The 23,464-nt window shown below is 39.0% G+C and overlaps 1 protein-coding gene across 1 annotated transcript; it reads right to left on the reverse strand.

The window, feature by feature from the left end:
- Positions 1 to 8,486: 8,486 nt before the first annotated feature.
- On the reverse strand, positions 8,487 to 22,943 carry LOC103511788. Its single transcript, XM_017445112.2, has 6 exons — positions 22,724 to 22,943; positions 13,521 to 13,624; positions 12,923 to 13,074; positions 11,755 to 11,988; positions 11,310 to 11,457; positions 8,487 to 9,426 (listed from the first exon to the last, which is right to left on the reverse strand). The coding sequence occupies exons 1-6, from the start codon at positions 22,941 to 22,943 to the stop codon at positions 9,307 to 9,309; spliced, it is 978 nt and encodes a 325-aa protein (XP_017300601.2). The 3' UTR covers positions 8,487 to 9,306.
- Between the last annotated feature and the right edge of the window lie 521 nt (positions 22,944 to 23,464).

A 23,464-nucleotide genomic window follows, 5' to 3' on the forward strand; every position in this document is an offset into this window, starting at 1 on the left:
CCCCCTGGGAGCATTATTCTAAATCGGTAGGTACTACACAGCTAAAGGAGCCACTAGTAAATAAAACAGGTGGCTTTGCACTTTAAACAGATAGATTTTTCATGTCTTACCTCGTATACTTTGCTCATTAAATTTTTGGCTCAATCGGGCCTTTGTGACCCCCTGGGAGCATTATTCTAAATCGGTAGGTACTACACAGCTAAAGGAGCCACTAGTAAATAAAACAGATGGCTTTGCACTTTAAACAGATAGATTTTTCATGTCTTACCTCGTCAGTTCCATTTGTTGCGAGGACAGTTTGTCTCGTTGTAGATTGATCAGACGAACCAGTTCCCTATATTGATGATGTTGTGAGTTGTACACGAGAGTTGTATTGGGAGTTCCGGGGGAATTATTGCCTCCATTGTCTCCTCCTCCGCCATTGCTTTGCAGATCCTGGTCAAAAACAAACCATACGGGAGTATAAATTACCTACTAGACATTACAAGTTAATTAGAACAAATTGCTTTTACCTACATGCTTTTATTCAACTCGAGATCTCTGTTTGTATGGGCCAAACATAGTAGATGTCTTTTACCAATACTTGGTAGAATCTAAATCGGTAGAGTACTGACTAGCTCGGTGGACTCCGATGAAACTTGAAACCTAACAGGACAGGACGGTAGGTCTTTATTTCGGTCGTGAAAACTTGAGATTTGACAGGATGGTAGGTATTTATTATATCTATGTGTAATAAAAGGGGTATGATAATATTTATTTGATAGAACCAACCTCAGTACCTCAGTGGTGCAGTGGTTAACGCGTTGGACTTTGGCTCTGGAGGTTGGTGGTTCGAGTCATGAAGTTTATCTATGAGTAATAATGGGGGAGCGATATTTGTGACAAACTTTCAGTATGCTCAACACGATTAAAAATACCCTTTTATTTATTTGATAGATATGGACGTGAACTTTCTATCCTATAAAATTACGTCATGAAGAACTTATAAAATTAGGTTTACTTAAACTTTTGAAAAGTAGTATAATTAAAGTTACTAAAGCAACAAAACTTCTTATGCAAATTCAAATTCAGAATTGTTTTTTTTTGAAAGTAAACTGACCTCCTGAAAACACATTAAATGTCGGCAGTTATCAGTAAACTTAATGTCAACCAAGTTATAAAAACCTATACATAACACATTAGAGATCAGACAACTTGTACTTAAGCAGAAACAATTCTCTGGTTGACTGGTTCTCAATAATCTTCGAGACATGAAAGTTAATAATGTGTCTGCAAACACGAGAGTCCAGTCAGGTAAAAATCTTTGATTCTATGTAATACCTGCCTATGATACCTTATTAGATGGACTGCTTGGTTCTGTGGGCTTATACAGGATAGACTAGGCTTATACAAGATGGACTTTGTGTTATTAATGTTATTATCTATTGAATGACACAAGAATTTATTCATGGAAAAGTGACTCTATTTTGAGGAAGTTCATGTGTTGACGCGACATTTTCCTACACATTGCCTAACACTCCATTAAGAATGTTATTTCTGACCGTGAAAAAGATAATATAATTGGGAAAGCATTTTCATAATGTATGTATTAAACGTACATCGTAAAAGATAATGTGACAGTGGTCTCAGTAGTAACTCTAAACTTCTAAACAATCTAACAGCTAAGTAAATATTCCAAGAGGAAATCTGAAATTTATCTCGAAAATCATTTTACCACCCTGTACAATCCAATCAAATAAATCAGGTGTGAATTTATGAATGTACCTAATCAAGCATTCACTCACTGGTTCACAAGATGAATCTTTTAACACCCTGTTTATTGAAAAAGATAATATAATTGGGAAAGCATTTTAATAATGTATGTACATATTAAATGTACATCGTAAAAGATAATGTGACAGTGGTTTCAGTAGTAACTCTAAACTTCTAAACAATCTAACAGCTAAGTAAATATTCCAAGAGGAAATCTGAAATTTGTCTCGAAAATCATTTTACCACCCTGTACAATCCAATCAAATAAATCAGGCGTGAATTTATGAATGTACCTAATCAAGCATTCACTCACTGGTTCACAAGATGAATCTTTTAACACCCTGTTTATTCTAAAAATAAAATGACCACAGTCCACTTTCAAATGAGAGTGAAAGTTGCTTCTTAGGATCTAACTGAGAGCTTGGAACTTTGTCTACACTCTTTCCTGCTTGACTTCAGCTTTTTTTTCTCAATACTCAATATGATTTTAACAAATAATAATAATAATTTTAAGGAAAAGATAGCTTAAAAAAAAATCAGATGATTTTAATAAGTAGATATCTACGATAATTTATTGTACTGTCTTGAAGACAGCTGGTTTATTATTGGTGGCGCAATATCTTGGACTGTCTTTGAGGAAAAATAGTAGATTTATTTCTGGTGTTGTGAAACAATTGTTTTGCTTGATGCAAGCTTTTAATTTATAAAGTGGAAGTCATATGGAATTCATTATGATTTTGACTTCCCTGGAGTAGATTGTTCTAACAGCCTCTACCCTAGAGCCTAGATTTCTAGTTTCTAGAATGAAGATTAGAGGTTTTCATGGCAGGTGTTTCTGGTTTATGTTATGTACCTTAATTAAACTTTAGTTTCCTTCCACCTGGAAACTCATTATTTTCTTCTCTGAAGCTTTTTTTAGTTTTGTCAGTTCAATAGGTCCTCGAGTACCTTATAATAAAAATCTATATTCCAACAGTGTTTTCATTATATCTATCATATCATAGGATAGTTTTACTCTTACTCCCTGCTGATTGGTTAGGACTACTCCCCTCTGATGAGAGCGAAAAGCTTGAATAAGCTGCCCAGGAATGCTCTACTATATAGTACTTAGAGCAAACAAAATATACATGTATTGATGACTGATAAAAATATGTAGGTAGAGAAAACCACACACCACTGAGGTTTAACCATAGCCAATCAGGATTATTAGGATGTTTCTGTGACAAAATTCTCATTATTTAATTTGTTAGTTGGATTGGAGAGATTGATTTGTTAGTTGGATTAATAATTTTGGTTTGACCAACTTATACTATACTCGAGTACCATAGTGCTGATGAACTCGGTGGGTAGCTTCTTAAGTACTTGGTTGAAATTTCATTTGTGCCCGACAAAAAGCGCTGCATGACTGACTTGCTCCGTGCCTCTATTTACCTAAACTGAACAGGTGGTAGAATAGAGATTCCGGTAAACAAAACCCCAACATGTACCTACAGTCCTACAATATAGGGTAAGTGTACCATTTATTCGCCCACCTAAAAAACGTACCATTTATTGGCCCACCTGCCCACATTTATTTTTCTAATTTTACTACCCCCCTCTGATGATAGCAAAAAGCTTGAATAAGCTGCCCAGGAATGCTCTACTATACAGTACTTGGAGCAAACATATATTGATGACTGATAAAACTATGTAGGTAGAGAAAACCACACACCACTGAGGTTTAACCATAGCCAATCAGGATTATTAGGATGTTTCCGTGACAAAATTCTCATTATTTAATTTGTTAGTTGGATTGGAGAGATTGATTTGTTAGTTGGATTAATAATTTTGGTTTGACCAAATTATTGAAAAAGTTCGTCGAGTTCAGACTAATGTGGCGTATGGTACAGGTGGGCCAATAAATGGTACGTTTTTTAGGTGGGCGAATAAATGGTACACTTACCCTATACAGTATCTAATACCGGATAAGTCATTCAATATCACTCTTTTCTCAAACTTCCTCTTTAACACAACCATTGCCTCATAGGAACAGACCACCCCAGTTGAGCGAACATAGGATTCTTAGGCCAGCCACTCACTATCAGGTAGACCTGACAGGAGGACCTGATCAGGTGTACTTGTCAGATCTACCTGATAGTGAGTGGGTGGCCTTAAATCGGGGGTGAAGTTTCGAGCTTCGAGTATTACCTATCCCACCAAAAACATAAATGTAAAAAATAAGGCCAAGTTCCTTTCCAAAAATTTCGGCCCTCAATCGTTCTGAGATCTTTACGGATAGACGGGTGAAATTGATGAAAAAAAGTCTGGTCTCCTGGGGTCATCAGGTGAAAATGGCTCGGTACGCAATGGGTTAAATAACATACCATTTTCTATTATTTTCTCAAATTTCAAGTCTCTACCTTGAGTCAGTCGTAAAATTAGCGATTTTCAAACCGTTTTTCATTATGATTTTGACTTCCCTGGATTACTTAGATTGTTCTAACAGCCTCTACCCTAGAGTATAGATTTCTAGTTTCTAGAATGAAGATTAGAGGTTTTCATGGCAGGTGTTTCTGGTTTATATTACGTACCTTAATTAAACTTTAGTTTCCTTCCACCTGGAAACTCATTATTTCCTTTTCAATCTTCTCTGAAGCTTTTTTTTAGTTTTCTGTCAGTTCAATAGGTACTTGAGTACCTAATAATAAAAATCTATATTCCAACAGTGTTTTCATTATATCTATCATATCATAGGATAGTTTTACTCTTACTCCCTGCTGATGGGTTAGGACTACTTCCCTCTGATGAGAGCAAAAAACTTGGATAAGCTGTCCAGGAATGTTCTACTTATCTATAGAACTTACAGCAACCAAAATATATATGTATTGATGACTGATGAAAATATATAGGTACAGAAAACCACACACCACTGAGTTTTAACAATAGCCAATTAGGATTATTAGGTATGGTGTTTCCGTGACAAAATTCCCATTATTTCATTTGTTAGTTGGATTGATAATTTTGGTTTGACCAACTTACCTGACTAGAGTTATGTTGAGATATATGAGACACGGGCATCATCTTTCCATTCCCATCCTGGTGATATGAAGATGGTCTTGACTGACTTTTCTCCTCCCGAGGTGTTGTCCGTAAACTTGTGTGAGAACTCAATGAGCTGAGTGGAGAACTAAGGTCAGAATTATTGTCCATATGATTCGCATCGGGGAATAGAGCCTTCCTTACGTCTTTGTTGGTGGCATAGTTTGAGTATTGGTTTGTGGAACTGAGTGACTGACTATGGGTCGTTGGGGAACCAATCAGCTGGTTTGGTTGACTAGAGGGAGATGACCCTTGGACCCATTTCTGAGCACAGTTTGGTGTTGATTGGAGTGAGCGTTGTAGAATGAAGTGCACTTCATTGGCATACTCACCAAGTTTCAAGAGCTCCTAGAAATGGAATGGGAAGAGGAGGTTGGTAAAAAAAATTATAGAAGAGCTAAAGATTTTTTTTTTTTATTTATTTACTTTCTTTTTTTTTAGTATGTACCTGATTAGAGATACCTATTGATAATAGAAAGTGAAGATTTATCTATGTGTTTGATATTTTTTCTTACCTTAATAGGATGATCTTGAGGTGTTAGCAGTCTTTCATTGTTTCTGAACCTCTCTATCAGTGTGTAGCGTCCTGTCTTGCCGGTTGCATGGGCTAGGGCAAATACAATGTCCTGTAAGAAAATTAAAGTGATAGATATTTAAATATTGTTATTACAAATTCAAAATGAGTTTTTAGAGCAAACAGCTTCTTAGTAACCCAAAAGGTCTGAATAGAGGAATAGAAGGAATAGATCAATAAACGATTACCAAGTCAATAAATAGAATAGATCAATAGGCAATAGGTTAAAGAATCAATAGCTTCCGATTGAACTAAAATTCGAGTTCCAATGGACACCAATTCCACTATTTCCAAAAACATACTCCGATTCCTCTGGGCATAGAAAAGGTCTCTCAAATATACAGTAACGATTCCACCAAGAGTTATTTCAAGATATTCTTCATATCCATCGATGTCGTTTTTCATCACAAATCACAATATACATAATTACGAAACATTTCAGGAACTCTCCTCCTCGCCCTCTTCAACTGTCGGGATCTCAAACGCCAGATCATTCTCAAAACCCAATCCTATCTGGAACACAACAAACTGCCCATCTCTTGGGTGCACAAATACTTCGTTCTCATCTTTATATCCACTTACGCTCTCATTACCAGCTTTAACCTCGTGGTTACGCCACTGGTTCAACTGCTGCTTCACTTTATCAATTCCAGTGGCTTTCTAGTGACAGATATACTTATTTTGACGCTCTGCCTTGCCATACAAAAGTCGTATGAGAATATCAATGATAAACTGGAGGCTATGGTAAGTCTTATGCATGTTTGTCTTTCGTGGATTCTTCGTAGTTCGACTGAAAGTATTGTTGTTGATGGAGTTGATGAAAGACAAGAAAACTATTATCCCGTGAATATATAGCAAGTCAATAGTTATTCCCAGATACTTTTGACGTAGGACTGAAAAGCTCCTTTGTGATTAATAGTAATTAGTAAAATTAATAGTAATTAGATCTGGTTATGTGATTAATAGCAGTAAAAGATCAGAGGTGATTTACTCAAGAGAATTAGAAGGAAAACTCTTGGGTTCAACATCTTTTCACTTTTGCCTCAAGCAATATGCTTTACTTTTCATGCCTTCACCGTTGACTCACTGTCCAATAATAAATGGACAATTATTGGACACGGACAATTTATTATTATTGTCCATGTACCCTCCTGTCCCCTCGTCTTCTAATATCCGATGCCAAGTTTCACCGATTGATAAAACTATGATTAGTTAATTTAAAACTTTGGATTAAGATTAATCCAAGTTTAAACGATTATTTAAACTATAGTTGATTTTGGATTAAGATCAACCAAAATACTTTCTTCTCAGGTAAAACTGAAATACATCGACACGGAGCTCATGAACAAGATCATTTCTCAGCACTGGGACCTGTGCAAGCTTATCAACGATGTGAACGAAGCTTTCGGTATAGACCTGGTTATTCGTATGTTATACACTGTCATCCGGATTACCATGCTGCTATTCACTATACTCGAGTACCATAGTGCTGATGAACTCGGTGGGTAGCTTCTTAAGTACTTGGTTGAAATTTCATTTGTGCCCGACAAAAAGCGGTGTAGTTTCGGACTAAGTGGTGATATTCAGGTTGTCAAAATAACTATTGAGATCTACTTACCAGAGATGAATTCCTTAGAAAAAAGCACATGTACCGTACTTGGTCTTTGTTGACGTATGAAGCTCTTAACGTACAACATAACCGAGGGATTGCGGTTCAAATCTTAGCAGAGACATGCCAAATATCGAGTCGGAGGAAAACCAGAGGAAAACAGGACTAAAAGTTCCTTTTTATGTGTCAACATTCTGACCTATTATTTTCAATATACTTCAGGTGAAATATGTTTTCTTTACCTAACATTCTTATCCATTTCAACAATTTCAATCTATTCCAGGTCAGTACGCCATGTTGGTTCTGATCGAGCACACCTTCGAAGTGTTCATGTTCGCGTTCAAAATCTTCTACACCTGCTACCGCGGCTCTCAGCTCACCTCCGAGGGCAAACGCACCCTCATCATCATCCGCGAAATCAACCTCAAACTGGCCCTGGAAGAGCGGAATCGGGCTGCCATCAAACAGAGTCTGGATATATTCACTATCCGCGTCAATTGTCAGGATATCCAGGTGTCGGCGAGTGGGTTTGTGACGATCAATCTGCAACTGATCCAATCCCTGGTGGGACTTATATTAACGTATTGGATTGTGCTGGTACAGTTCCAAGGGGATCAGGATACGAAGAAGCCTGTGCCCAATACTTAGTAGAATCTAAGTTAATAGAGTAGTGACTAACTCGGGGGGAAAATCTATGCCCAATACTTGGTAGAATCTAAATCAGTAGAATACTGACTAGCTCGGTGGACTCCGATGTCGGTCGTAGAAACTTGAAATCTAACAGGACAGGATGGTAGGTCTTTATTTCGGTCGTGAAAACTTGAGATTTGACAGGATGGTAGGTATTTATATCTATGTGTAATAAAAGGGGTATGATAATATTTATTTGATAGAACCAACCTCAGTGGTGCAGAGTTTAACGCGTTGGACTTTGGATCTGGTGGTTCGAGTCATGAAGTTTAGGTATCTATGAGTAATAATTGGGGAGCGATATTTGTGACAAACTTTCAGTATGCTCAACACGATATTATTGTAACATGATACTTATTGATCTGATGGGAATTCCCTCTTATTCTTACGCAGCTCAAAATTTCCCAGTAAATTCCCATAGTTTCCATACGTCAGGCAACACTGCAGCAAATAAACCACAGCTTACAGCTGAAAATAAATGTAGGTACCTACCTACCTAGGTACCTCATTGTACGTACCTATTTCTTAAAGTTAGCTTTTCTCTTTTCTTTCTTCTTGGCTGCTGAGGTCATCCAGCTTTCTTGCCTCGACCTTTCGCTGACTGTAGGTAAGTAGGCCCAGAGAGTTTGGGATTCCGGAAGCTTTTACGTTACGTTGTTATCTTGTTATGTAGGTACCGATTTTAGGTACCTCCCTACGAAGGAATTTGGAATCCTACCTACCCATCTACCTGGCTACCTAACTAACCTATCCAAATTGGCAACAAGAAAAAACATCATGGCGTATTTTTCTCAAGAAAGTCGAGTTTTATTTAGCGGAAAGTGTGAAGGGTAGGTGGTTATGGTTAGAACTTTTGATTTTCATCTCTTATTTTCTAGGATAAGTACTAAGTAGGTACCTATCTATGTGTAGGTAATGACAGAAGAGCAATCGTAACGACAATATGACTATGACGTAATGACAGGAGAGCAATCAGATTATACTTAATATTATCTAAGGGCCCAAAATCTAAAATCACTTTTCTGGATCAGGGGTCCCTAAACGGATAATTCCATCCAATCCTCGATCCCCCGACCTCTTCTACAGCAGATCGTTTCTGATCAGCCGAAAATAGGAACCTAGGTAGGTATCAAAAGTAGTCTAAGTAAACAGATCTATGGGTAGGTATAAGGTACCGATAGGTATTACTTAGGTCTAAACTTAAACGTATATTTTCCAAGCCAGCTTGAATCTTGAATCTTTTGTTCGATTAGTTTCGCGTATGATCACAGAGGTTTCGTATATTGGACCAAGTTACAGGTGGACCCGGGTTTAATGTTGCTCAGTTACAGGTGGACCCGGGTTTAATGTTGCTCAGTTACAGGTGGACCCGGGTCTAATGAAACTCCCGTTTATCAATTGCTTTTATCGGGCTGTTAAAATTATCGGGCAGTTAAAACACATTTGAATCAATGCTAATTTGACAAACCAATAACTTTCTTTTTTCTCCTAAGCGCTTTAAGAATGCTTATGAACATGTCGTTCGCGCTGAATCAATAACTTTAACAGCCTGATAAATGCTATGGATAAACCGACCGAAGCTCAGTGACAGATGGACCCGGATTTAATGGACCTTGATAAAGGTGGACAGCGTTATTTCGAACACCTTGTTTGGATCGTTGACCATCTTCTTGATTTCGCGCCGTTTTCGCCCGTAGCCTACCTGTCCGTTACTGCACTCCACCTGGAAGCATCAAATTAGAGGACAAAATGAGCTTCTAACCCTCAAAACCCCGATGTTATAATCTCGTATAAAGGTAGAAGCACACTACTATCACATTACTTGATCTCACATGAGCTCATGGGGGTCAGAAATATGTACCTAATATAGTTCGAAGTTTTCGCATAATACAGTTAAAACACATTTGAATCAATGCTAATTTGACAAACCAATAACTTTTTTTTTTCTCCTAAGCGCTTTAAGAATGCTTATGAACATGTCGTTCGCGCTGAATCAATAACTTCAACAGCCTGATAAATGCTATGGATAAACCGACCGAAGCTCAGTGACATCAGATGGACCCGGATTTAATGGACCTTGATAAAGGTGGACAGCGTTATTTCGAACACCTTGTTGGGATCGTTGACCATCTTCTTGATTTCGCGCCGTTTTCGTCCGTAGCCTACCTGTCCGTTACTGCACTCCACCTGGAAGCATCAAATCAAATTAGAGGACAAAATGAGTTTCTAACCCTCAAAACCCCGAAGTTATAATCTCGTGTAAAGGTAGAAACACACTACTATCACATTACTTGATCTCACATGAGCTCATGGGGGTCAGAAATATGTACCTAATATAGTTCGAAGTTTTCGCATAATACCCTTGCCACGAATCAAGGATTCAAGATTATCTTGAATATTTAGTGTGGCAATTCTAGTCTTCCCATCCCTTTTGGGGTGGACGGATGGAGGCGGGGGGTATGGGGGGCCACCCTCATGCTCCACGCTTCACATGAGCCCATGGGGGTCAGAAATATGTATACCTATAGTTCGAAGTTTTCGCATAATAGTGTACCTACTGTTTCTTTCTATTTCGGGTTAATAGGGTATTCGAACGCTTCGAACTCTTGACGTTCTTCCGCCTCCCGGCACGCTTGATTTTTTTTTTTTTTTTTTTTTTTTTTTTTTTTATCCTTCTGTTGGCCCCGGGGGGGTTGGGTGGACTGGTGGTAGTGCTGTCACAATTTAATCTTGTAATTGTCATGATATGTCAAAATTTATTAATAAAGCACAATTATTACTATTACTATTACTACCTACTATTGATGTACTGTTTCTTTCTATTTCGGGTTAATAGGGGGTATTCGAACGCTTCGAACTCTTGACGTTCTCCCGCCTCCCGGCACGCTTGATAGGCTTTGAGTTTTTGACCGAACTGTGGCAATAATACTGTGGCATCAAAACCAAAAGCATAACGATAACCAAAAGCATAACGATAACCAAAAGCATAACGATAATCAAAAGCAAAAGGGGCTCGAAGGGGACATTAACGAATTGAGTTCGGGTGAAATTTTTACTCAGAGTCACTCTTCATACTGCATTAACTGAGCGGTCAAACTTTTTTGACTTGGCGGGGCGGAGCTCTACCGTATCCGCGAACATAATCGCGAAATCCGCGAACAAAATCGCGAAATCCGCGAACATAATCGCCAAATCCGCGAACATAATCGCCTAGATTTTGTAAATACTCGTACAGTAGAACCTGGATTATTTCAACTTCCATTAATTCAACTCTCTATGATTTCAATTCCAAAATCTATTGTTTTTTTCCATCTTTCAAAGGATATCCTATCTTATCAGAGGAAAAGATCATAGAAAGTGATCATTTCAATCATTTCAACCTCGATCATTTCAACTACTCCCGGTCCCAATTACTTGAAATAATCGAGGTTCTACTGTAATCCATTCAACTCTGATATAAATGCACTCTTACTTCAGGGGGAATTTACCCCTAGGGAGCTTCGTAGATTAGTGGAAGCTTAACCCGTCCTTTAGGGCTCTTTGCCCCTACACCTAAGCCTCAGATTGGGCTTTTAGTGTATGGAGTTAAGCACCCAGGTGACTTACCCCACGACATTTATCCAGACACACATTGACCGTGCCCTTGAACTGGACATAGTTCGAGTCTGGGAACTTGAAGGCTCGGAATTTGGCTTTCAGCGAGTCGCCATCCAGCGTGTTGAAGTTCTCGAAGAGGAAGGGATCCACCGAACAGCTGAAACCCGAAACGAATATTAGAGTCTGTTCTAAGGCCGGCCACTCACTACCAGGTAGACCTGATAGGTACACCTGATCTGGTATAGCAGACTCCTGATGAGCACACGCACTGTCAGGTAGACCTGAAAAAATCCGTCTGTCAGGTCTCCCTGATACCTGATGAGCTCACACACTTTCAGGTAGACCTGATCAGGTGTACCTGTCGTCAGGTCTAGCTGATAGTGAGTGGCTTGCCTAAGGAGTGGGCATTTTGTGTATAACCAGATAAGCACCTCGAGTAAAACTAAAGACTTACCCATTATAAACAATAGTTTCCTCCAGGTTTTTCGTATCGGACACCTGCATGTAGGACACCAGCAGACCATAAATAGGGGCACTGGCGGGATCCAAATTGATTTCCATGGTAAGCTGACTGCCTGGATTGACGTTGAGCTCACCCTGTATTCTCTTGTCTCCTTGACGGACACCTACATTCAGAATGGGTTCGGGCGCCTTGTTTTCCACGGACTCGATGTCCAAGTTTTCGAACCTTTTGAAGAAGAACAGATGTTGAGACATAATTTTAATGATGCTAGGCCAGCCCCTCACTGTCAAGGAGACATGACAGGTACACCTGCTCAGGTCCGCCTATCAGGTCTATCTGATACCTGATGAGCACACACACTATCAGGCAGACCTCATCAGGTGTACCTGTCAGGTCTACCTGATAGTGAGTGGCTGGCCTTAGATAAGCTCTCGTTACTCGGGTCGTAAATTTTGACACTAGAAAAGTAACTTTGCTCAGTAGTGCACTGAGCGCTCACTTGTCTGGTCAGCGAAAAGGCGCGAATTCGAATCGTAACCAAACCGTAGAATTCCATTCTATTGGACACTGGATGATAACAAAACCAGGTTTGTTTCAGACTATCAAGGCCGTACATAAAGAATGGTGTAGGGTTACGAGATTTAAGAGACAGGGTAATAATGCTCTTGATATTGATACGACAAAGCGTATCCTACATAGGTCCGCATCCGTAACACTATAATGGAAAACCATTCAACCCTTATAAAATATGTACCTACCTAGTAGTGTCTAGACTAAACAACCAGTTTGGTTAGAATATTGATAAGAATACTAGTATTGGGATTTTTTCTATGAAGAGAATATTAGTATTGGGATTTTTTCTATGAATTTCAGACGAACGGGCGTTTAGAGTTGGCCTTATCTACTCCACCCCGCATTATGCCGGGAGAGAGTCCAGACCTAGAATGACGGAACTCAATTCTCCAAAATAATCGCGTCAAAAGTTTGTAACTATTAGGACAGCCATTCACTATCAGGTATCAGGTAGACCTGACAGGTGGACCTTTTCGGCCGTACTGTCAGATCTACCTGATGGTGAGTGGCTGGCCTTAAGTTAAGCAACGCCGACATCGACAGTCCGACTGGGCCTTGCTAGTCATTGGTCAAAAGTGGTACTCACTCTTGTTCTTGAAATCCAGCAGGGAGCACTGCTCGCTTCTGAATCTTCAGCTTGTCGTCCGAATGTCCTGGGATCACACATTGCGCACTCAACTTTTCCGTACTGTTGTCCTGTCTCTCCACAATGATGTGATGGATGAATGTGCGCTTACCCTGTGAGGAAACAAAAAACGGAAGTAGAAATAGAACAGAATAGAAAAGAGTTACAAAGTACCTAGAATAGAACAGAATAAATTCTAGAATATATACCGAGGTTAAATGGCAGAGAATGTCTTTTTGGTCCCGCCTTCTCGTCCCGCCAGCCAGTGCGCCGCGCCGACCTTCAATTTTAAATTTCCTCTTTGGAGTTCCGGCATCTCTACTAATTTGCCTCCCTCCCACTTACTGGAACTTGCTCTGGCTCACTTCTGCCGCAAGCGATTTTCTAATAAACATACCTAATTAATACCATTTTAACTTTGTCTGCAAAAGACCACGGTTATCCGAGAACTTTTGCAGCTTTTGCTGATGTATTCGTATTCGAACAGCACTTCCCCTCAAGGTAAGGTTGTCTTAGACCTCAGCCACTTTGGGCTTTTTGTGTACATTGATATACTTACGTTGACTTTGTTGAGGATGGACATGCCTCCACATTTGTACAGATCATCCAGGGACATCTTGAACGTGGATAGGGTCTTTTGCTTCTTTGGGTGACATTCTGGATCTGAGAATAAATTGGGGAGATCCCTAATAATTAGACCATTTGGTGGAGGTTGGAGGTACACCGCTAACCACTGGGTTAAACCAGTAGTAAAATTTTTCGGATTTTTTTGATATAATCCTTAACCCATTGCGTACCGTGGGCATCATATATGATAGACACATAATGTCCTCTGGGTACCTGGGTATCACATTTGATAGGCAGAGCTCCCTAATAATTAGACCATTTGGTGGAGGTTGGAGGTACACCGCTAACCACTAAGCGAAGTCAATACCTATCTGAGGCACTCTCTGTAGCCTGTACCCATATTCCATATTGCTCTGTTGGCTTAGGTACTTGAAACTTCAAGCTAGCAAGATCTCGAGAGTTTTGCTGTCTACATTTAAGAAACAGTCAGGTAAAATTACTAATAATTATTATAACCTGAGATATCTGCCTTCTACCTCTTTAATTATTATGAAAGACAATAATATTGATAATTTTATTACCAATTTTATCGATTCCTCTGGATTGTTCAATGAAGAGGTCATTGACATGATGGTACCAAAGTCATTAATAAATGCGACGTTGTGACGTGTTCTGTTTCAATAATTTATACTCTTGGTTCTGGCAGTCTAGTGACTATAGTTGACTCTAGTCATGTTGATACATAATGTTGAGTGTTGATACATACATATGTATATACAATGTACATGCATCATGCATAGGTATTTATAGGTACTTAATGTTTAATTATTTATGTTCCCTCTATGTACTCATAGTGATCGATTTAATGTTGCATTGTCTTTGTTCTTGAAATCAGTGTCGTGTCGTGAGATTTGCAAAAGAGGGAGCTGAAACTCATACGGTCTTTGCCGTTCTGTTGGTAGTCTTACAATCCAGGTTGAATAATCACTTCCTATTTTCAGTAAGTGGTAAGTAGTGGAGATGAGAAAACCCTATAGAGAGGAATGGAAGCCATGATCCAATGGAGAACACGTCACTGGCCGGAGGTTTTTACCTTCCATTCGGCAACAAACTACCGAACACCTCACAATAACCTCGCCCCAGCCTGTGTAGGGCCAGGAAAAGCCAGCAATACGCGGTTCCCCTGAAGATCACCCATATAGTATCCGCGGATACTATCCACGCACGACGCGGGACGTCTTACTGAAGAGGTTCTGCTCATCTTTGTTCTTATTATACAAGTATACGTACTGGTTTAATTGTGTAATTCAATGTATAGTAATAGTGCTTATTTAAACTGCTAGCATAGGACTGAAAAGTCCCTTTACTCCAGCAGTAGGCTACTACTATTATTGTGGTCAAATTCTCAAATTATATGAGGATAATTTCTTATTATACAGGTATACGTACTGGTTTAATTGTGTAATTCAATGTAAGTACCTATGTATAGTTTGTTGTATACTAATACTGGTCGGTTTCATGATTTGTCACTGTAGGTACTGAAGAGGTTGTGCTCATCTTTGTGTTTAATTTGTTCGCCATGTAGGTACCTAGATAATGTACCTACATACATATTTATCTAGGTATCATCGGTTGAGTAAGTTTCGTAATTGTTTCCATGTAACAAACCACAAACACACTACAAGTACCATACTTGCTAAAACCCACTTGTTAGCGATAGCGATGTACCTACACAAGAACCAAATATCAAGCACGATAAAATCTTCATTATTTTTTAGCAAGTATGCCGGGATTGCCTGGAAGCCTAGCGCATATTTTCCAGCTGAGAAAATATGCATATTCTTGAACATTATGCATATTTTCTTTCTTGGATTCTTTTGTTGCATATTCCCTGACCTTGATGATGTTCCATACCTATTTTCTTGCATGCATATGGTGCCACATTCGTATTTTCTTACCTGGTACTGTATCTACTTTTATTACATATTCTCTTAATGTCCTGGATAATGTCGTATATTTTCTAACGTGGATAATGTTGCATGTTCTCTTTCGTTCTTTCTTTGGATTTGGAGAAATCTCACCATCGAAAGTTTAAGCCAATTACATTAATTTCCTTATTCCTTATCCTATATCCTTTCCTTCCTATAGGTGGGGCGGGGACAGGCCCCCTTGGCCCCCTTCGTAAATACGGCCCTGGTCAAAAGCAGAGCCAAGAGAAAACAACTGGTTGTGAGAATGGAAGAGGTGGTGTGTGTGGGTGAGAAGTTGAACAAGGTTTTGCGGTGAGATAAAAATACATAAAGTTATGATTATGATTTAAGATCAAGCGTATAGGTGTGAACAAGGACTGGATTTAGAGATTTCTTAAGCTATGTAGTTACTAGGAATACATAGGTACAGGTAGGTAGGTATTGTAGTAAGGTAGGTTAGGTTACACAGTTCCCAGCCTACAGTTATAGTTACGGTCATTCAATTTAGGGACCCACAACTGACCTTAGGAATATAATAATCTGTAGGTAAGTTGGTAGGTACCATAATTTATTAGTTATTAACTATGTAGTTACTAGGAATACATAGGTACAGGTAGGTAGGTAGGTATTGTAGTAAGGTAGGTTAGGTTACACAGTTCCCAGCCTACAGTTATGGTTACGGTCATTCAATTTAGGGACCCACAACTGACCTTAGGAATATAATAATCTGTAGGTAAGTTGGTAGGTACCATAATTTATTGTTAACTATTATTATCAATTTAAATTGTTATTAAGGATAAGGATAGATAGTGCCTACATTGTGAGAGATATGTTGAGGACGTTCAGGTTGAGATCGATTGAAAAAATCTGGTGTGAACATCACACGACTTTCTATTACATTTGCAGAATACGTGGGTATTTGAAAAGAAATAGAAAGTAAAAAAAAAATTTCCCCATCCGTGGCACAAGCTCTGCTTATACGGATGGGTATACCATTTATAAAAAAAATGTATGTTCTGAGTTTCTACAGTTATAGTTACGGTCATTCAATTTAGGGACCCACAACTGACCTTAGGAATATAATAATCTGTAGGTAAGTTGGTAGGTACCATAATTTATTGAGAGATTGCACTTGGTTAGGTGTTCTCATCTTCTCAGCCTTGTGAGGGCAACTTGAAATTATATTTAGTTCATTTATCAATCTGTTCATTGTGTTGACACACAATATTATGTCCAATTTACAAAATAGGTAATATGTTTTACCTAATCTTAGCATTCAAGCTTATCACTAAGTTATAGCTGAGGACGGAACCCACGCCCTCCTGTTTACCTAGCGACTTTCTTGACCACTACACCACCGAGGCAGGGTAGGTAGTGTAATTATAAGTAAGTTATTATTGGGTACCTACTTTTGAGAGTATGATGCATTAATGAGTAATAACATTTTAACATCATCAGAACCATCAGACTTTGAAATCAACGTATTAATACGACGACAGTTTATTATTCCTTGAGTGTTTTAATGACCGTCTTAATTACCTACTCCCACGAGTAATTAAATTAGGTATACTTACCCTTACCGAGTTGTGTGAAGTACCTACCTAGGTAGGGACCTTCCTCGATGCGATGTTTTTTAGAATTTATTTGGTAATTTATTTACAAAGAAAGGTTCTACATACTCTTGTCAGTAATACTGACACATCCACCAAATACTCTTGATTTTGATTTACTGACCCAATACCGATTTTCAAGTGGAATAACACGAAATTTTGAATGGGCAGGCTCAGAATTTCAATATGTCTCTTCTTCAGCAAATTTCGGTTTCCATATTCTCAACTACCTTTTCGCTCTGCCGGTTACTGTCTTCTATTTGTTCTCCTTCCGATTTCTTCCTAATTCCCATTTTGACCTCTTTAATGGCTATTGCTTCTTTCTTCTCAGTTCCTCACCCTCTCTGGGACACGAACCTGATGGGCTGCTATCAGTACGCTGATAGTAGGTTGATTGATATTAGTTTGGGTTCATGGTGTTGTTGTTTATTGACGTCACCATAGGGATTTAGTTTTAGGAAAACAATAAAATATCCTAATGCGTTTTAGGGTTCATTAATCACAGGTATTTTTACTTTTTACCTGTTTGTTTTTACATAATAGATCATTCTGACTTTCTAGTTCTGCCTACTTTCTGGCTTTCTAGCTCTGGTACCCTTCTGAGAGTACGGTCTCAGGGTCACACTAGCCGGTTAGAAAACACTTTATCCAGAAGCAGGTTGTATCTTAAGGTAGAAACCTTTTAACTGTTTGTTTTTACATAATACTTAGATCATTCTGACTTTCTAGCTCTGGCCTACTTTCTGGCTTTCTAGCTCTGGTATTGTACCCTTCTGAGAGTACGGTCTCAGGGTCACACTAGCCGGTTAGAAAACACTTTATCCAGAAGCAGGTTGTATCTTAAGGTAGAAACACACTACTAACACGTCATGTGAGCTCACGCGGTGTGATAGTAGTCTGTTTCTACTTTGAGATACAACCTGCTTCTGGATATCCTGTTTTCTAAGTGAAGGATTTTCTAAGCGTCACGTGAGCTCACGCGATGTGATAGTAGTGTGTTTCTACCTTTAAGTAGGCATAAACAATAAAATTACAAACTATTTCCAGCTTTCCTACGGTTGGCTGGCATGATCACTACATCCGTAAACTTTCATGGTACCTAGGTAATATCGTTATCAGTAGGACAAGGCTAGTTAGTTGGGAATGCCTTTGGCATAACTTCCCTGATGTTTTTCCGACGAATAAAATGTATTCTAGAAATTTCATATTATTCAATTGTTATAAATATCTCCGGGTTTGTACAAGTATTTTGTTATCTCTTGTTGTTGATAAGGCAAGTACAGCTCTCTTACTAAAATTAACCTCTTATATCACTGGTGTTTTGATCATAGATATGTTGCCTCTTTTGCTAAACTGAGGGAATCCAAAAATTTACCAATTACCACTTCACTGGTTCCTTCTGTTAAAAAATCGTTGGAATTTCCAGACATCTTTTTTTATTTCTGCGAGAAAATTATCTGACGTGCCTCGATTCCACGAAAAATATTTTGTTCCCCAAACAACGAAAAATAATGGAGATTAATTATTTCGGAATAACACCATCAACCTCTAAAAATGCACGGGAGATGCAAGAAGACATCAAAATTATTAAGGATTTAAGATAGGAGAAGCAATAGATAAAGATAAACCTGGATAGGTAAGAGGTTATACGATAGAAATAAGAGGTTAGATATAGCTAACACGGAACTTGTTCAAATCACTATACTTTATAGTTATACTACTAATTACTCATTACTGCCAGTAATTCAATATACTGTGTGAATCCGACAGAACGAAATAAAGTTTCAATGTGGAATCGCTTATAATCGTCGATAGTTAATTGTGTCCGAAATCGATTGATCAAAAGATGATTTGATATCAGATAGATATACTTATCGATAGTTTAACTTTCCGATAATACACTTTATATCCGAAAACATCCTACACCGAGGCTCAAGGGCCCTTGATATAGTTAGTACATATCCATGGTATTCATCCAGGTGAAGTACATTCAGTTTATTACATACAGTGGGAGAGAGACTGTTATCGAAATATTGACATTTCTAACCCTCGCCTCCTGAGTTCTAATTGGTTACCAGTTGGGACACCCTGTATCAACATTTCCACCCCTAGATTCCCCATTAGTTAAAGTTGGGACACCCTGTACATCTACACAAAGATCAAGAGATGCGAAACCGATACTATAACCAGATAGAAACTAGATTTCCCATTGTGATTGCCAGTATCTTTGCTGAATAGTGTATCAAGCCAGCCACTCACTATCAGGTAGACCTAACAGATACGGCATAAAAGGTCCGTCTGTCAGGTCTACCTGATAGGTACCTGATGAGCACACACACACACCAGCAGGTACATCTGACATTCTGGCAGGTACGGCTAAAAAGGTCTGCCTGTCAGGTCTACATGATACCTGATGAAAACACACAATATCACGTAGACCTGACAGGCACACCTGATCACGTCCGCCTATTAGGTCTAATGAGCTCACGCGATGTGATAGTAGTCTGTTTCTACTTTGAGTTAAAACCTGCTTCTGGATATCCTGTTTTCTAAGCGAAGGGTTTTCTAAGCGTCACGTGAGCTCACGCGGTGTGATAGTAGTGTGTTTCTACCTTTAAGTAGGCATAAAAAATAAAATTACAAACTATTTCCAGCTTTCCTACGGTTGGCTGGCATGATCACTACATCCGTAAACTTTCATGGTAGGTAATATCCTAATATCGTTATCAGTAGGACAAGGCTAGTTAGTTGGGAATGCCTTTGGCATAACTTCCCTGATGTTTTTCCGGCGAATAAAATGTATTCTAGAAATTTCATATTATTCAATTGTTATAAATATCTCCGGGTTTGTACAAGAATTTTGTTATCTCTTGTTGTTGATAAGGCAAGTACAGCTCTCTTACTAAAATTAACCTCTTATATCACTGGTGTTTTGATCATAGATATTGGCGATTTATAAACACATCTAGCATCTAGGTTCTTGTAAAGATAGCACTAATCTTGGATGTATTTCAATCTAAAAATAGCAAAACAAACAACAAATAATAGGAAAACAAGCTCCAGACAAAATAAATTGAAATTTCAACTGTAAATCTCTACGCACAATGTAAATTCGGAGAAAGAAAGTATAATTATACTTAATTCTTAAAATACCTATTAGCGGTAATAATTCTGAGAGTCGGAGACAAGCCTTAATCTTTCATCACGAGTAGGTAGGGCATATAGGTATTAGTAAAATAAAAAAAATCTGAAATTTTTTCTCTTCTTCTTCTTTTCAAGAGTTTGACAGAGGGAACTGTAACTGCTAAGGTCTCATCGTCCCGAAAGCGGAGAGAGAAGGAACACAGGATAGGAGAAAGCCAGCCGTTCCCAGAAAAAACCCTATACGTTCAGGATAAAATCTGTCCCGGGCGGGAATCGAACCCGTGACCTAGCGCTTAGAAGGCAGGCGTGCTACCCTCCAAGCTAACTAGAATGGCTTAGCTACTGCAAATTAATCTGTTTTCAATCCCAAGTCTAAGCCAATTCTCAGGCTAACTCCGACAGACTATAGCCGAGTACTTGTAAAAGAAAAAAACCCTTTACGTTCAGGATAAAATCTGCCCCGGGCGGGAATCGAACCCGCGGCCTAGCGCTTAGAAGGCAGGCGTGCTACCCTCCAAGCTAACTAGAATGGGTTAGCTACTGCAAATTAATCTGTTTTCAATCCCAAGTCTAAGCCAATTCTCAGGCTAACTCCGACAGACTATAGTCGAGTACTTGTAAGTATCAAGTCAGGAGATCAAGTCATTGCCCTAACCGTATCTGTATCTGTATCAGGTTGAACCGATCATCTCTATATCTTCCCAGTAATGTGCCATATATTATACGAATACTAACAGAAAGAAAGCGGTACCTATTATACGAATACTAACAGAAAGCGGTAGTCAACCTATGGACGAAACCTGGTCTTCTGGAGCCAAATAGGTACAATATTCATAACTCTACAATTCACAGGAAATTCAGGATAACAGTTGATTTTAATGCGCCAGGCCTGGCACATTAAAATCAACAGAACTGTTGTTCCCTTTGTCAGTATTGACTGTCTCTATTGACTATAAGGCGTAGTGCACGGTTAGAACTCAGGTACAATATTCATAACTACAATTCACAGGAAATTCAGGATAACAGTTGATTTTAATGCGCCAGGCCTGGGCACATTAAAATCAACAGAACTGTTGTTCCCTTTGTCAGTATTGACTGTCTCTATTGACTATAAGGCGTAGTGCACGGTTAGAACTCATTCAAACGAGTTTCTTTTTTTCAGTCTAGTTACCGAAGATAAGCGACCTTTAATATGGCAAGACAACCTTGTGATTTCACCAGGGAATCAATCAAGCCAAAATCAATCAATAAAAATCAAACTCCAGGTTGAGTCCAGGAAAAGGGAGGAATGAAAATGAGAGTTACAGGTTACGCGTGATTGCCCAGGTGGTCGCGCATTCGGTCACCCATCACGTCCAACGTTGCTTAGCTTCAGTGCTGATGCATCGATTCCATCGGGAAATGGTTTATTCAACGTGCTATAGGTACGTATCATCGCTGCCTACTATTTATAGCCTATAATATATAATTATTATGTTACATCTCAAAAATGCAACAAATCCAGGTCTTAATTTTACGATCTTTTATGCCAAAGAACGGTTGTTGCCCGCTGCTCCAGACCGCCTGGAACCTGACATGACAGGTACACCTGATCAAGTCCGTTTATCAGATCTACCTGATAGTGTGTGTGTGCTCATCAGGTATCAGTTATATATACCTGACAGGCGGACCTGATCAGGTGTACCTGTCAGGTCTACCTGATAGTGAGTGGCTGGCCTCAGGTTGAAGAATGAGAAGGCTGTGAGAATCGATCGTGTGCCGTGGGATGTAGAGGGTTGACCTTGATATGACATCCGTCCTACTGGATCTGCACTGTGAGAGTCTCACACCTTGGTGCAATGAGAATGAATTATGAAGGTGAGAAGATTATTGAGTTCTGCCCGCTGGAATTGAGACCTAAGAAATCGGCTAACTATTTATAACACTCGCACAGCTAACATGACATTTTAGAAGAAGTAAAAAGGGTAAAGGTGCGTCTACACTAGAGTCGATCTCTATCGATCGAGATTATCTGGAACCCACTTATAAAGTGGGTAAGATCAAAAGATTTTGGTGGAATAAAGAGTTCGTAGTGGACATGTTTTAGGTGATATCGATCAGCTATAATGAAGACATTGTAGACACTGCTTTACGGTTACTTCCTGCCTGCCACTCAAGCTCAGACAGTCTGAGTGTGAGAGGCCGGCATTTTCTGACAAACCGGCATTGTCTCACAGACCGGCATTGTCTGACAGACCGGCATTGTCTTTCAGACAGTCTGAGCGTTGGGGCCAGCATTAGATCGGATTCCGGACGACATAAGTTCTGATGACTCGACGTCCTTACAATCAAATCAAACTCGGTAGTTTCTGATTTTCTATGCATTTCAAGACATTTCACTCGGTAGCTATTAATCTGCATCCACCAGGTATTAATAGTAACAGGCGTGGGGGTGTGTCAGGCATTAAATCAACATAGTCGATGGTTTCAACTCTTCGGAGGTTTATCGACAGCCAGGATTTGATTCTCCATGTATTTCACATAGGTGTTCACTTTGACTCTTGATTGGATGATTTTATTCTTGGACATTCTGATAGAGCTCTGGATGGTTTCTTCAAGCTCTTTACAATTATAAGTAACCTTTATGATGTGGGGATTTACGTAACCACCGCTAGTAGCAACTAATTTGTTGTTATATTCTTGAACTTTCATTGTTATAAATGACAAAATAGCCCTATAAACAGTATGAGCATTAGTAGTGCTAGAAGTGTAAGTATAACTAGACCCTATGATGGATTATAATGTATGTACCTGCATAAAATTTTATTACATAAGGCCATGTTGGTATTTCAAACCGTGGAAAACCGTTGGGGAAATCCTGGATAAAAATAACGGACACACAAAGAACATTAAAAAGACCTGCTCGGTAATTGTCTTGCTAACAGTAGTGGATCAGGCTGACAATGGCATATGTGCTAGGACAACTAGATACGTATCTTTACTATCTTTCCTTCAGAAGAACCCTCAACTCTACCTATGGAAATCGCTAAGGGAAGGTTGAAAAATGTGTGATGTCCAAGAGTTGGAACCCTCAAGGTTGAGCAAAACTAGTAATCTGTCCGGATCATTTTCATTTGAGCCTTGCACTTGAAAAATCAGCTCACTATCAAAATTAGTCAATACTATCAACACATCAACAGTCATGTCTCAATAAAATAAGGCCTAGAGTTAAT

This window comes from Diaphorina citri, unplaced genomic scaffold (assembly GCF_000475195.1).
Source record: "Diaphorina citri unplaced genomic scaffold, Diaci psyllid genome assembly version 1.1 scaffold753, whole genome shotgun sequence".
Lineage (NCBI taxonomy): Eukaryota > Metazoa > Arthropoda > Insecta > Hemiptera > Psyllidae > Diaphorina > Diaphorina citri.

Excerpts from the sequence above, each read along its gene's own strand:
- LOC103511788 (XM_017445112.2), bottom strand. The coding sequence starts at position 22,943 with ATGAAAGTTCAAGAATATAACAACAAATTAGTTGCTACTAGCGGTGGT. Across the intron at positions 13,625-22,723 it reads TGTCGATAAACCTCCGAAGA|ATCCAGAATGTCACCCAAAG; the intron begins GTTGAAACCATC and ends ATTTATTCTCAG. Across the intron at positions 11,458-11,754 it reads GAAACTATTGTTTATAATGG|CTGTTCGGTGGATCCCTTCC; the intron begins GTAAGTCTTTAG and ends TTCGGGTTTCAG.